The sequence below is a fragment of the Cydia splendana genome, chromosome 11 (genome assembly GCF_910591565.1).
Source record: "Cydia splendana chromosome 11, ilCydSple1.2, whole genome shotgun sequence".
NCBI classification, from domain to species: domain Eukaryota; kingdom Metazoa; phylum Arthropoda; class Insecta; order Lepidoptera; family Tortricidae; genus Cydia; species Cydia splendana.
The window spans coordinates 1051690-1067982 of NC_085970.1; the positions used below are offsets into that span (position 1 = coordinate 1051690).

A 16293-nucleotide genomic window follows, 5' to 3' on the forward strand; every position below is an offset into this window, starting at 1 on the left:
CGGAAAGTTTCCGAAATTGCGAAATTCCCACATTAAACAATTATGGAAACTTATCTCAATTTTGTATGGGAGATGAAACTTTCCATTCGACAATTTGAATTTTGTTATTTCTTGTTGATTTATAAAGTTTCCCAAAACTTTTTTAACTTCTTTTTGGCATCTTTCCGCAACATCTGTAATTAAATTATTATCGTTACATTGAAATTTGGAAAAACTTTCTGTTAGTGGTGTGATTTTAGTGATATTGGCACCTTTACTTATTCAGCTTATTTTTGAATGTGAGAAAGGGATAAAAACAGATTAGAGTTAGACCAAGCTAAGTTAGCACTGTTGGCAGCGATTTTGATAGCCCTGGCTGTGCAAGTGTCATTTTAAACGTCAAATTTCTAAATGGGCTAAATGTCGATAAAAAAAAAACTTTTTTTTAACTCAAAAAGTGCAATATGAGCAAAAATCAGAAATGATGTTACCTACCTATCGTTTATGTAACGTGTCTACCACGAGTGGAGTTTTTTCATGTTACTGTAAGCATACAATTGAAACAGAGAGAACTACCCTGCCCCTTTCTGAGATCCATAAAAAAAGTAAACAACGTTCCAAGCAGGCCATTCATAATTACAATGCACCGCGAAGGGCAGAGAAAAAACGTCATCCATCTTACTCACTCGGACAAAAATGGACGCAAACTTAAACGCAGACTACGCGTAAGTACCATATTTACGCAGAACTAAAAAGTCTTATCTCAATAAAAGTTCTACAAGACATGCGACTCTTTGGCTTTCGAAAACCTATAAAGGACCTTATGACGTTGTGTTAAAGTCTAAAAACTATCGATGCACTTGCATAGATATCGGTTGAGCTATGCGATCCTGGTACGAAGCGTATCAATAGCTCGGGAACGGTCCCTCGGGCCGGTTCGGGCCGTTCGGGATAGCTAGCATTACGATCGCTTATAGAGCTTGGGCTTTTCGGAGATTTGAAGAAACCAGTATAAGAGCCCTCTTAGATTATGCATAGTTACCAGGGGTCTCGAGTTTTAGTGGTTGTTCTCAGGGCTGACAGCACTTTCGATCGCGCGGCTTTGGGAATATATGGGCGGTTCTCAATCATAACAGCTTACGTTAAGAGGATCTGGCTGCCCACAAAGCAAGGAAAATACGGCTTAGCGTTATAGCAAAAGCGCTTAGCGAGGAGTAAATATTGACTATTATTGATAAGGAAATTACATAATTAATTAACTATTACATCATTATTTATTTATGACGACGTAGGTAATAATTTTGTAAGTTGGTTTTAGAAAAGAACACTTTATTATATTGCTTACTTAAGTATTTTTCTATGCACGATTTCTAGGGACGTTTTGGAAAGTCAAAATCGCATACAAAATGACACTGAACGCAAACGCGTACTTCACGTCACGCATTCGAATAAAATTTACTCTAATCGTACTGACTGAGTCTAATTTTAGTCGTAGTAAGATTAATCTACAACTTATAGGTAAGTATTGTCTTTTTTTAAAGTTACCTACTTATATAATGTGATAAATGTCTATAATCGATTTCGGTTATAAAAAAAAATCAATAGCCTCCTGACGACTGGGTTTCAAAAATTGCCAGCATAATTTTAACTGTCAAATTGACAGTAGGACGCGGAACGTCAGGAGGATAGGTACCTTTTAGGACATCCAAAGCCTTGGCTTACACGTCATAATATTGTCATATTTAAACATCATACTATACCATTTACATTAAAAACACAGACCATTTTGCTTTCTACCAAAAACAATACCGAAAGCAAACAGCAAAACTATTTTTGTTATCATTTAATATGCTAATGTTGTCCGGCACAAATTAACATTACATGCCTTCTGGGAACGTTTCGCTTAGGGTGACCAGACGTCCCGATTTTTCTGGACATCCCGATTTTCAGCTACTGAATTTGGGAAATCCATTGTAAAGATGTACCTACATATATGTTAATTTCAAGTAAATATCTAGAACTCTGCTTCACATTTCTCGATAATTTCTTGTAAAATTTTGTGAGCAGGATCGATAATTTCACATATACTTATGGTATTTTTTGGCGATTTCGGCGATTCAAGATGTTCACGGGGACTACACTACTACAGCTCATGAATCACTTAGCTAAGCAGATAGCTTAGTAGATACTAGTTATTACGTGTCCCAAATTTCAATCTCAAGTCCTGAATTTTGAATGTGTCCCGTAACACAGGACCGAGCTGGTAGCCCTAATCCCACTATTTACATACATCCCCGTTTCCAAGGCTACTAATGGCCGCAGCTGTTGCTAGTTTCACTAATTCCAGTCCGGTTTTACGCACGTTTAGTACAATTCATTTGTATAACTTTGTAATACGTACATAACGTATAAATGAATTGAACAAAACGTGAAAAATTGTAATTTTTACACTGAGTAAGCGGCAACACAAAAAACTAAAAAAAAAAACACTTCGCTACACGATAGTTTTGTGATTTAGTATATAGAATAAAATATGTACGTTATTAAATTTCGTAGGTACACAATACACAAATATTGACAGCAAGAGACATGTCATACATACTATAATATGACAATATTATCGATCGATTGATTAGAAATGGAATAGGACTTTTCCTGCAACCGCTTGATGGATGAGGTTATCCAAGTGATAAAATAACAGTCACGTTTTAACACCGCCCGATTGTAAAAGACGGACGCCGTCAAGATGTCACATCATCATCATCAAAATGGCAAAATGGCCTACATATTATTTTTAATTTTGTCTACATATGTATTTATAGTTACTTAAATTTGTTCGCTCCCTATTACATGAATTCCGGGACTCGTGACACGTTTTTCCACGTTCCCCGGCCATTGCAGCACACAATAGTCCCCGGGTACAGGCCAGGAGGGATTGGTCGCGTAAATTGAATGTCCGACACGACGGGCATTGTCCCGATATAGCCAATATTTCACTCCGTCACAGATTCTATCGGTGTGTCTGTGAATTTGTAAAAGCTAGTAGATTAATTTCATAGAAGTTTGACGTTTAAAACAAATGGCACTGCGTGGGCTATCGAAATTGCTGCAGACTTTTCTTGGTCTAACTCTAGTAGTAGTATAGGACTTGGTAACCTCCATACAACACCGCATATTTTACGTATGGCGAATAAGCGATACAAAAATCGTCCATACAAAAAGAGAAAACGTTTTTCCACTCCTAAATACTTTCATACTCCGTTCGTATGTTATTGTCACAATTAAAAACTAGATTTAAGTATAGCTTTTTCGTTTATATTATGCTGAAGCAATCGACATCAAAATCAAACTGATATTATTATGTTAAGATTTAGTGGAAACCGTTTTCTCCTTAAATGGAAATTGTATGAAAAAAGTACCTTTTCTCAGTGGCTATACTTCTTTTAAGCTCTTAAACTCAAGCCTCTGCGAACCGGCTCGGCTGTGTTGGATGCTAGAGGATGTTCTTACATTTTTATCTAGTCCGTGAATCTCGAGTAAAATCACATTAATGCTAATAAACTTCAGCTACATTAGGCCCTTATTACTTAGTAGTTACATTACAAATGTTACGGTCGGGTGGTGGTGCTAGAAGCTCGATTATCTCGCTGACACTTGGGTGGCTGTAATAAATCTTACGGACGTTATATATGGAGCGGCTTTATCGGTCATCTGCGTATGTCGTAACTCGTAAATAGGCTACTTACAGCGTTTTTATCACCCTATAGTCATAAGCTGGCTGAATATAGCCGAGTACATAATGTATACGTAATTATACGTACAGATGCACATCAAGTTGCGGAAAGTATAAAAAGAATTCCGAAAATTTGGCGGAAATTTCAGAATAAGACAACGGGTTTTTTTTTGCATTCATGCAAAATTTTTACATAAAGCTTATAGATCTTATTTTTTCACCCCTTAGCCATATTTTGCTGGTAAATATAGATTATGACCGAACAACTTTTTCCGTGAAACTGAATCCGATATCGCACAAATATTTGGCTGACGCATCGGAAATATCGACATCCAATAATATCAATGTATGTAATAATATGAAATGAAAAATCCATGAGAGGAAAGACTCACTGTTACATTTACAAAAAGAAGATTGTTATTTACACTAGCAGGGACAGGGAAACTTTTTAGAAAAAGAGCCAAACGCAGCAAAAATCAACAATAATATGTAGCTTAAAGACCCACTGTGACTTAGTGTTGTTTGTAGTGGTCTAAAACTCCCAAGTGTAATTATTTTGTGTGGCTTAAATTAAAGAGCCGTAATTGTATACCTTCACAGAGACGCATGCGGCTCGCGAGCCGCGGTTTTCCGACCCCCTACACAAGACCTACTCAGTGGAATGCTCGCATTAAATTGCGACGAACTCTCTTAAGTGAACTTAAGTAAACTTTAAATTCTTTAAAATACGTATTTTAAGACCTGATTTAACTGATGTGTGTATTGTTCCAGCTGGTGGGCGGCGAGTTCGATATGGAGCTCAACTTCGTCATCCAGGATGCGCAGAACATCCAGCACATGCTGGAACTGCTGGACCACTGCCCGCCCAGCTTACAGGTATGCCTCTACCTTTACTCTGTACTGTAGCTGACTGTACATCTGCGTTTTCTGATAGCCTGGTACTTATACGCTCTGAATAAATCACTTTTGCTTGCAACTATGGTTAATTTGATAAATTACATGTAAATAATTAGGTACCTAAAGTAGGGTTATATTTTGATGCTCCCAACAATGTATCTATTATACGTAGGTATGTAACTATTATTGCACTTTGAATACCTATGTATGCAAAACTTACAACTTATGTTTGACAAAATACTATTTGCACCGATTTTTATATTACTATTTCAATTTTCAAGCATAAAAAATAAGCTAGAATAACCAGCAATTCTGTATTTTGTCGCGTTTGGCAGGCTGATAATTTTAACAATATAAACTACTGCCTTTTGTTTTCTACAGCTTCTTTTTTTGTCGTTTAAAGGGCGGGCCAAAGTTATACAGTACAATGTCAAACAGTTGTATTCCATTTTTAGCCTTATTTCATAGTCGTAAGGTGCAAAATGGTACTTGTTTTGTCGTGCCGCCGTTCTCACTGTGACTGATCATTCGTAAACCTTATTCTAAAGCCGTAAGGTTCACCAATGGTTAGTTAATTGTGTTGCCGTTAGTGCAACGTCGTGCACATAATACGCGCTTTTTGTCAAGGATGCTTCCAAATCTTCCCAAGATAACTCCTTGTAACGCATAGGATCCTGGTTGTAAAGTAGATCATTATTAACTCTTTTACTTGACTAGCGTTGTTTTAGAAAACTTGCAGAAATTGTTGCTTCTAATCTAATTCGTTTAGAAAAATTTGAACTTAGGATTTTGTTTGCGAACTGTGGCAATGACAAGCTTTGTTGAAATGCTGGCCAAAACATGGGTGTAGGTTTCAATTCATCTGATTTTCTACCTTAACACAAATAAAATAAAGTTAATATTTGAACCACGCCTTCAAATCATATGATGCTTGTAATTTTGTAAACAAAGTAAAAACTTTAAAAAGTCAAAGTCATATGTTTAATAATCGTATTATCGTATATCAAGCACAAACTAAACTTAATATACCTACCTAATTGTATCTAGACATATACAATTTCAATTATTTGTTAATGGCGAAAACAAACAAACATATCATACATGCCCAAATAATTGATCAGTAAATAAAAAAGCATGAGTATAATTTGGACACAAGGATCCCTTATACCTGCTCCATAGAATAGTTACCACAACCGGTCCCATTCCTTCGACACTGTGTAAAAGAGACAGTGTTATCTAATGAACCCATAGTTTTTTCCACGTGGGCGTCGCTACTCCTGTTTTCTTTTTTTTTTGTAGATGCCAGAAAGTTAAAGATACCTCCTGTAGTCTCCTGGCGTCCTAATGTCGAATTAGATCAATCTAACCCTTTAGCGCTTTATAAGGGCTTAATCAATTTAATTCCTTATTAATTTCGGCTTAAAAATTGTATCAGTTATCTTAACAATATCGAATCCTGCTTCTTTATTTTCGGGTTCGTCAAATGCTAACTTCGCGCCCACTCACTGTGTTGTTTAGAAAATTAGAAATATCCCCTCAACATTTCTGGGATCCTAATTCTAAAATAGAACAGGTAACCCTTTGATGAAGTTTGTTCAGTTCAATAAATAACTAACGGTATTGTTGACATAAGTATACTTTTAGTTATAAGTGTTATATCCTCCCTTCGGTTTTTACCGGTGCTGTCATAGTCTAATAAAATGGAGTATATTATTATACCATGGGTGCTGTCAATTCTCCGCCCACGCTGTTAGGCCTCTTCAGGTTTATGTGATCCTGTTACTAAGTAGATCATGACTAACCCTTTTAATATGAATTTTAACGCTCTTTTCTTTTCTTTACTTTGAAGAAAATGAAATTTTACTAATGTCAACATCAAACCCTTTGTTAGTTAGTACATATTTGGATAAGGAATAAAATTATAGTGTTAATATTAATTATATTTCATGAAATAAACAAGCTTGAACCTTCTGCTGATTGTTTAATTCATTAATTGTTTGCAAATAAATTACTTTTCTTTAAAATCTTGAACTGTCAGCTCGAGCGTGAAATATAAATGCGTTTCCTCGCTGTGGTCGCTTAATTTCCGCGGAAGATTTAGCACCATTCACCATACCGAGTAAGCGCTCGCAAATCTGTGCTTAATTCCATTCCTAATTCTACGAATAAAGTGCAAAAGGAAGCTCTCTCTTTAATTTCTTCTAAAACACTCAGGACTTTAGTGCGGCTTGCGTTTCCAGCAAAAAGATTAGGATTTTCTTTTTCGCATCTTTCGGCCCTTCATGCTTCAATGGTCGTTTAACTTCTTTGGGCGCGCATGTAAAAGTACTACCTACACATTCCAATTGCTTGGCAAGTCTTCACGCGTTGGAGGTCGTGGCAAACCATATATTTTATACCTAATCATTTATTCCTTTGTTTCTAAAAATAAATAAATAAAATACTTTATTGCACACTACAAAATAAAAGTTACAGAGAATACATTGGAGTTAAACGGTTTAGGTAACTACAGGCGGACTTATCGCTTAACAGCGATCTCTTCCAGACAACCTTCAGATAGCGAAACGGCGAACATAGTTAAGTGTAAATACTTAGGACTATAAATTAATATACCTCTCGCGTCGAATCATAGTTACTTCTATAGTAGTTTTTGGTTGGATTTTAACCGAGTTATTAATAGACTTATTTAACATTTCTAAATAAATTAATGTAGGTACTAAACTTCCAAAAAATGTCTTACGTTCATTTTAGATGACAGCTACTCTACAGGCTCTACAGCGTAGTAATATGTTTATTTATGAGCTCTTATCATGTAAAAGAAAATACTAATGCGTATGCACGTTATGTGTCTCACATTATATTATTTATACAATGGTGCACCCTCCGACTCACCCACGCTCGTCCACCAATCAGAACACTCGGTCCCGAAACGATCTGCAATTCAGCCAGTCATCGTCCCCCCGGCGCCTCTTAACGAGGCCCGATCTGCCAGACATGCAGCCTTGGTACTGGAGATTGCATTACTACTGAATTAAGGCCCTTTTTATGGAGGGATTTGACTGGTATCTTCAGATAGAGGCTGTATGTAGGAAATGAATGCCTACTGAGACGCAAATCACCAAGCAAGAAATGACTGAAGGCGATTAGAACTTTAAAATAGTAAAAAATTTGCTAAAGAGACGATATGGATCGGATCGGATAAGTATGTCGGATATATCCGATCCATGTTGTATCTTAATCTACTGTATACCAATACCAAATGGTATCTTAGTCCCTTTCATTATTCTCTATAATCTTTAGCTAAGTATCAACTAAGGATTATAATTTTTTTGGGTACAAATGTGTATCACCAGACCATTGTGTGAGTTCACTGTGATAACGGTTCAATTAAATGAATAAATGTACCTATAATTATGTAATCTGTAGGTATATACGTTATATCTTATTCAATGCCACCATCGCATATTGTCGCGCGATAAGAGAAAGGAACTTTGCTCTAGTTGAAGGTGGTGGCTAATTTGCGACAGTGTAAATGAGTTTCCGTAGTGTAGCGGTTATCACGTGTGCTTCACACGCACAAGGCCCCCGGTTCGATCCCGGGCGGAAACAGGAACTTTTTTGTTTGTGTTTTTTCTTTATTGTTTTTTTTTGTCTTTTTTCCTGACATATATTTTCGATTAAAAATTGCAAACGGAACTTGGGTGTATATTACAGGTAAACCACAATTTATGAAGATTAGAACGCACGTCACGTGCTGAAAAACTTAACAGTGTAACAAAAAAAGTCCTCGTATTTTTGGGTAGCCAAAACATTAGTATTTTTGTAGCACCGTGAGGGACACTGAGGGTGTAGGCAAGTGCAATAAGACCATCTCAAGTATTTTTCATACTGTACTGTACTACAAATATTTATAAATAGGTAGCTAACGTCTCTCGGAATGTAAATAATGTGTGCAAAATTACCACGAGACTTTTATTTTACTTTTTGATGGGCGTTTTTGCTTGCAAATATCATCTCAACCTTTCGCTATGAGGAACCGGCCTCAAGGGCTAGACGTTACGTTGTAATAACAGTCAGATTTATTGTGAGTTTTGATTTCCGAGAGAAATCACGAAATTAACTTTAGAAATTAACTAACTTTTATGCTGAGGCGGGAAGAAATATTTCTGATCTCTCTCTCTCTCTCTCTCTCTCTCTCTCTCTCTCTCTCTTTCTTTCTTACACGTGTTCTGTTACTGTTTATTAGTTTTAAGGTTTAGTTTTTAATTTTGGGTGCTGAAAACCAGCTCAGTGTCTTACGGATACTGCTTGTGCCGAGCGGCATCCTATTTGGTGTATGTTTCTTAATTTGTTTAATTTGCTGTTGTACCTAATGTATGATTTACGCCAAATAAATATTTTCTATTTCGTGGGAAACTATATATGTACGTCATGTTTTAAATATACTTTTTTGTAATACGTTTGTATGAAATTTTGTTTTTTTTTGCCATGAATTAATGAAATTATTCTTAAAATTCTAAAATTGCCTATAAAACAAAATGTGCGCAGATTTCAGAAGACAAAGGAGTCAGTTTGTTGTCGTCGTACGTCTTCCGTATCGTCTATCGGAATCACATAAATTTGGATAACAGTGCATACGTTGAACGTATGGGCAGAAAGGTACCGCCTTTACCCCCGAAGGCTTCTTGAATCTTCGTGAAGAAGAAATCTATTCAATTTGAAACCTTATCTAAAGAAATAAAGTACAAAAACTGTCTCAAGTGTATTGGCTGCGGGCGGAACCGTCAAAATCCTAAAGGTATACTATAATATATATTTGAATGTAACCGTCTGAAAATTCTGCAGTAGAACAATTTTCGGATGTCATTTATCTTAAGCGCTTTTCCAAAATGTCGCTGGTAACAGCTGCACTTGTTATAAGACGTGAACAAATTGTTCCAAGCAAGTGCAATTGTATTTTTGTGAAATTCGTCATCGCGGTACAGGCCATAGCTAAGGATAGAAAAAGGAAATGTTTATTCTTAAATTTAAGCACTTATGAATTAAAATAATACCACCGGTTCTAAACTACATCACAGCCCCGAGAAGATACCGTCGTTAGAAACTAGTCGGGACTCCTTTTTGCAAGTTTATACATGAAATCTGAAAATTACATAATGAGTGGTTCTTCTTGAAAATTTAGAAAATAATGCAGTTTGTTTACATACCTAAGGTTACTTAAAATAAGAATTTTAAAATGTTTTAATTGCATAAAGAAAGAGTGGCATGGAAAAGCCGGATTTTAAAAGACCCGCTTACTTGCTTTATAGATTTTAAAAAGACACGGTTCAAGCCTCATCGTCTCCTTAAAGTCTTAATCATTCTGCATAAGAAATAAATACAAATACAGGATGATAAAGGTTGGTCATTTTTTTCAAAGTGATCGCAACGCAATGTACTCGTTTACAAGTGTGACTATGATTCACTTGCGTCGCTCTACCGAATCCAGGCGCCGGGATAATGTGCAGATAATGATCGCGATGTGTTCGGCGAGTTGCCTAAGTGAGTGGAAAGTTCGCGAACGCGCCGCGACTCATTACTTGCGGCAACTTCTCATCTCGCACGCCATGTTTATTCTGAAAGATGTAGCTTTTGTGAGACTTAGATATTCTAATATTTGAAGTTTTTTCCGTAGTACGTCAAGTGTAAAAATATGGGTGCTCTCATCATAGGTACTCAAAAATATGTCCCATAGCTCTTATGTCAGCGAATTAAGAACTATGGGACATATTTTTGAGTAAGATGTATGCACCCATATTTTTACACTGTATCACTGTATATGAATCTATATCGTAGCCGTCTTAGAATTGATAATTTAATGATGTGGCAATCATTCGATGCAATTATCAGTTAGCCTTATTATGAATAAGTCAAAAATATCCTTTCCTTAGTGCCAACATAAAATTGAGTTTTCATAAATCGGCTTCTCAAATTTATAAACAGAAAATTCGAGTAAAAATTCTCACAACACGATACAAACTGCTCTTTAGAAAACATCGAGGGGCCAAATGAATTGGCCGCTTTGCTAAGATCAAATTAATTTAGGCCCGGGCGTTATTAAAGAACAATGCTATTGTATTTCGTCGCTCGGAAATTCTGAAGAATTTCCGGGGATTTTTTGTCCAACGTCCAAGGACTTCGCTAATTACTTAAAGACGTCTATTTATATTAAAGGCTTTTTAAATTTTTCTCGTGAAAAATAGCATACAATACAAATCCTCTTTATTTACAGAGAGACACACATAATACATGAAGACAGAGGCAATACCATATTACAAGTTAAAATAATTGAATAGAAGTTCTATAGTTTCCATTGATCACATGTCGGTTATAAAAGAAAGATGATTATAATTTATATAAATGATACGTCAGACGTATATTTATATAAAATTGATTGACGAAATATTATTTGCACCGATTCGACATTCAAATTTATGATTTAAGTTTACTATTTTAATATTGCCAGTGCACTCGTAACCGTATCAGGTATAAGACAATATTAATGCATCACCCGTACAGAATACCGATTTATTGTGAATTAAATATAAATATTAATTAGTTATTAGAGTAAATAATAATTACTGCTCTTATTGCTGCTAGTGCGAGGCCTAAAAAACAAAGACCCATTTGAAATATTTTTTACACTTTGGTGGGTAAAAAATATTTCAAATGGCTAAACTCAAATAGCGGTCGGATAGGGTTAAGAATGCCTTTTTCGAGCAAAAACGACCGGTAAAAGACAGCGCCCCGCGCCACAGAAAAACGTTTTAATAAGATGACGGGGCGGAATCCCGGCCCGTCACGGTGACGTGTCGTCCATCAAGCGCCTCTTCAGCGCGCTGCGTGCCTGGTACTTGTGGGGCGTGATGTATCACTTAATTAGCTTTGGGTGCCTCCTTTTGACTTCTGCGAGCCTGGTCAAGTGATACGGAGGTGTGAAAATAGTTTCGGAATTGGAATTTGGATAGCCGTCGGGAACTTTTGTTAACTTAACAGATTGAGTTAAAGACAAAAAGGGAAGGTTAGTTTGTGGCATATATTAATCACAAGGGAGCAAAATTACATATTAACGGCGAGGGCGTACATTCTAAAATAGATTAATTCAAGGTGAAAATAATTTTGCTACCCTGTGTATTTCACATCACGTATGAGGAAATAATTTTCATTTTCATCATTATGAAAAACAAAAATAGTGTCCAACAACAAAGTTTGACCCCTCCTAGCAGGGAAGAAAAGTGCAAGAAGGGAAGAAAAAGCCCTTATATATGTGATGTAAAAAAATATAGTGGTAAGTGGTCCGTTACAAAATCCTTAATTTAATGCCATTAAATAAGACCAAGCATAAGGACAATAAATCCACTGAAGCTATTAAGCTGGGTAAAGAACTTACAGTAAATAAAGACGTAATAAAACTAGAGGAAAGTAATGCCGGCTGTGCTGCGGGGGGTAAGCCCGGCTGAGCTGCGGTCGGGACATTACATAATAAATGGAAAGTAACAGATGATGAAAGAAATTGGAGTGCACACACTGCAGACTTGTATTTACTGCAAATGCCAAACATTTCCTAGAGTTTTCACCATGCTAGAGTTAGACCGAGATAAGTCTGCAACGATTTTGATAGCCAAGCAGTGCAAGTGTTGTTTTAAATGTCCAACTTCTATGAAATTATGACGTATAAATGACACTTGCACTGCGTATGCTATCAAAATCGTTGCAGACTTTTCTTGGTCTAACTCTAGTTCTCTGCCAAACTATTTAATTTTAATCAGTCACATTTTATTAGAATGTTTTTTAACTATTTTAGTGCCAAGGAGGTTTGAAGTTGAGTGAACAAATTGTGAATTTATTATCTTCCTTATTTTGTATCAATTTACGGCTTGAATTAAACAATATTACCTGTAGAGAATTTATTCGAAGAAAATAATTGTTTTCGAGTTAGACCGAGAAAAGTCTGCAGCGATTTTGATAGCCCACGCAGTGCAAGTGTTATTTATACGTCATAATTTCATAAAAGTTTGACGTTTAAAATGTGCGTAAGATATGCAGAATTGATGTCAATGCAATGAATTCTTAACTATACAAGAATGATTGTTTTTAAGTGTGTTTTCCAGTAAAATTTATGTACTTCCCCTCATGGACAACCTTAGAGTCGAGCAAGATAACTATACCCAAACTATTTCTAATCCTACCTTTTATTTACAAATGTATTACTTAAAGCTTAACTATAAAGTAAAACTAGGCCATGCGCGAACACGAGATTATTGAGATCAAGAACCCGAGAAACAAGTTGAAAACAGATACAGAGGCGCTAAAGAGTCTTTAGCGCCTCTGTATCTGTCTTTAGTAAAGACGCATTAAAAGCTTATACTTTGTTTGTATGGCCAACTCGTTCGCAGAATCCTTAAATCCTTATCGGGACGAAATTAGGTCGCCTCGCCTCTACACGAGGTATAATTTATGTTTATTCATGTATTCACTATTGCGAATCGAATGATGCGGTTTCCTAAATTAAATCACTTTGACCGTGCGGAGATTTCGTTTAAATATTAATGGAAGCCTAAAATACTGAAATACTCCTGTTGGTGGATGATTAAAAGTCACTTTATATTAAAGAAAATTATGTATTTTCCATGAAAACAAAATTAATTTACAGAGCGATGTGAACAGTGGGAGTTGTTGAGAAAGAAGAGAGTGATTGAGTTAGTGAATGGATAAACTAATAGAAAACATTCGGTCAATTATGGTTGCGTTCAGAAACATAATCCCGGGGGATGGTTTTACCATTATACAGTTTTTTTTAAAGTTAAGTAGCCCTGGAACTAATGCTAATGCAGAATTACAGATAAACAAAGTAAAGAAATGCTTTTATAAAAATAATAAAAGGTTAGTTACAGTAGCATTTACCTGGTTGGTTATAGTTAGTTACATTTACCTTATAAGTACATGAGATCAAATTTCACATAGAGATCCGGTTTTAAATTATTAGATATTCATTAAAAAATAACATTTGTTAAAGTTTTAAGCATAACTACATTTGACTAACAAAATTAAACTTTGAAGACTATTTTCTTAAACATTACAAGCTAGGTACATTTTTTAAATGCAGATTACAAAGTTTCAAATAATTAACACATACATTTAAATTGAACAGAATGATAGATATTATTATCAAGTTATCATGAACATGCATAGATTTACATTTCAATAGGTAAGACACTAATTTTGTTTATGGCCCTACTAGTAATGTTACCATTAGGTAGCTTCAAGTCTACCACCCTTGCTTTTTTGTCAGCGCCATAATGAATTTTGGTGATTCTGCCTACTGGCCACTGCAATGGACTGCATCTAGAATCTCTAAGAAGCACTAGGTTATCTAATACAACGTTAGGTTGTGAGTTATGCCATTTAGGCCTGTTATTCAATAGACTTAAATATTGTTTGTGCCAAGCCTTCCAGAAATGTTGATGTATTTGTGCGCAACGGCGCCACAAGCGTAACCTATTTTGAGGTATAGATGTTATGTCAGGCTCAGGAATGGTATTTATTGGTCTTTGAATTAAAAAGTGACCCGGGGTCAGGTATGTAAAGTCTGTGGGATCTCTAGACATTTGCGTTATTGGTCTTGAGTTAAGAATCCCTTCTGTGGTCACTATGATACTATTAAATTCTTCATAAGTAAATAAACTGTTACCTATGACCCGCTTAAAATGCTTTTTTGAGCTTTTCACGGCTGCCTCCCAGAGGCCCCCAAATGTAGGTGAATAGCTAGGAATATATTTAAAGTCTATATTTTTTGATACTGCATAGTCTATGACAGAATCTTGATGGTCTTTAGAGCTTAAATTTGAAAGTTCTTTAAGATAATTGTCTGCTCCAATAAAGGTTTTGGCGTTGTCACAAAAGATTTTTGATGGATATCCACGCCTTGCTGTGAACCTTTTTAATGCAGCAATGAAGGCTGGGGTGGTCATGTCGGAGACTAATTCTAAGTGGATGGCTTTAGTGGCAAAGCACACGAATACACAGACATAAGCTTTTGTGACAATGCTTCTTCTTATTGAAGATTGTTTGATGCTAAAAGGACCACAATAATCTATACCAATAACATCGAATACTTTTGCCTCATTTACTCTATTGAAGGGCAAAGACCCCATTAGCTGAGAAGCAGCTTGAGCTTTAAATCTATAGCAAGTGACACATTTTCCTATTATTTTAGAGACTTCTTTATTGCAGTTAATAATCCAGTATGTCTGAGCTAGACTGCTCATGGTATCTTTTAAACCACCATGTAATAAGGACTTGTGCTCATATTGGATTATTAAACTAGTCACAAAACATTTTTTGGGCAAAATCATTGGATGCTTTTGTGCATATGTGATATTTGCATTTTGCAATCTTCCTGTCACTCTTAGTACATTGTTTGCATCTAAAAATGGAACTAAACTTTTTAAATTACTCTTAATAGGTAGCTTGTTCTTTATACAGTGTATTTCTTGTTTAAAATACTCATGTTGCAAGAGTGATACAATTTTGTATTTAGATTGTTGGATTTCACTTACAGAGAGATTGCCATTAGCTTTATTATTTGAATTTTTACAATTATTATAGAATCTCAGAATCCAAGCAACTACTCTTTGTAACTTTATCCACGATGAGTATTTTTTAAGTAGTTCTGGCTCATTTGGTGTAGCAATCAAACAGGCCAGATGACTGCTGACAGTCTCATTGATGTTTTCTGTGCTGTTTGTGACTGTGAATGGCTGGGGATGGTAGTTAGAGTCCAGAAAGTCACTTGGGCCATGCCACCACAAGTCATTTTTTGCGAGGTCAAGAGGACTGCAGCCTCTAGATAAGGTATCAGCCGGGTTGGTTGCTCCACCAATATGGCTCCAAATACAATTACTAGTTAAATTATGTATTATCTGTACTCTATTTTTGACATAAACAGGTAATTCTTTTTTTGACTTTATCCAGCACAAAGTTACCTTTGAGTCAGATAGTAAGTATACATCAGTTATTAGTATATTGTTCAAAATTTGTTTTAACTTGTCAAATAATTTTGCAAGCAACACCGCTGCATTCAATTCTAATTTTGGAATTGTGAGTTCATTTTTGATCGGGGCTATCTTTGATTTGCTGCATAGCAGGTTCATGGTAGCCTTTCCATTTTGAAAGGTTCTTACATATATGCATGCCCCATAAGATTTGGCCGAGGCATCACAAAACCCTATGATTTCTACTTGATCCTTGGTAGGCATTACTAGCCTTTTTATTTGTATAGTGGGCTTCTCCAATATTTCTTTGTGAAATTTAATCCATTTACTTAAGAATTCTTCTGGTATTGGAGAGGTCCAGTCCAAATTTTGCCTCCAAAGATCCTGTAGAAATTGTTTTGCCCTAACTACTATAGGCCCTGCCAGCCCTAAGGGATCAAAAAAGGACCCAATGAAACTAAGGATTGAGCGCTTGTCCCAATGTTGTATGTCTTTGTTGGGATAATTAATTTTGAAAACATCTTGATTGGGATTGAATACCATGCCTAAGGCTTTGAGATCAGTTTTCATGGAGAGCTGGTGATCATCAACATAGCAAGATTCAGGAGAGATATCAGTTAGCAGTTCGGGATCATTGGCTGCCCATTTGTG

The 16293-nt window shown here is 35.9% G+C and overlaps 1 protein-coding gene and 1 non-coding gene across 2 annotated transcripts in view; both read left to right on the forward strand.

Moving 5' to 3' along the window:
• Positions 1-16293, forward strand: part of LOC134795192 (neurobeachin-like) — an 868575-nt gene that overhangs the window by 461911 nt on the left and 390371 nt on the right. Inside the window, exon 2 of the mRNA XM_063767022.1 lies at positions 4484-4588. Coding sequence (XP_063623092.1) covers positions 4484-4588 — 105 coding nt within the window. The remainder of the gene's footprint in view (positions 1-4483; positions 4589-16293) is intronic.
• Positions 8146-8218, forward strand: Trnav-cac (transfer RNA valine (anticodon CAC)). The gene has a single exon. It is a non-coding gene; the product is annotated as a tRNA-Val (tRNA).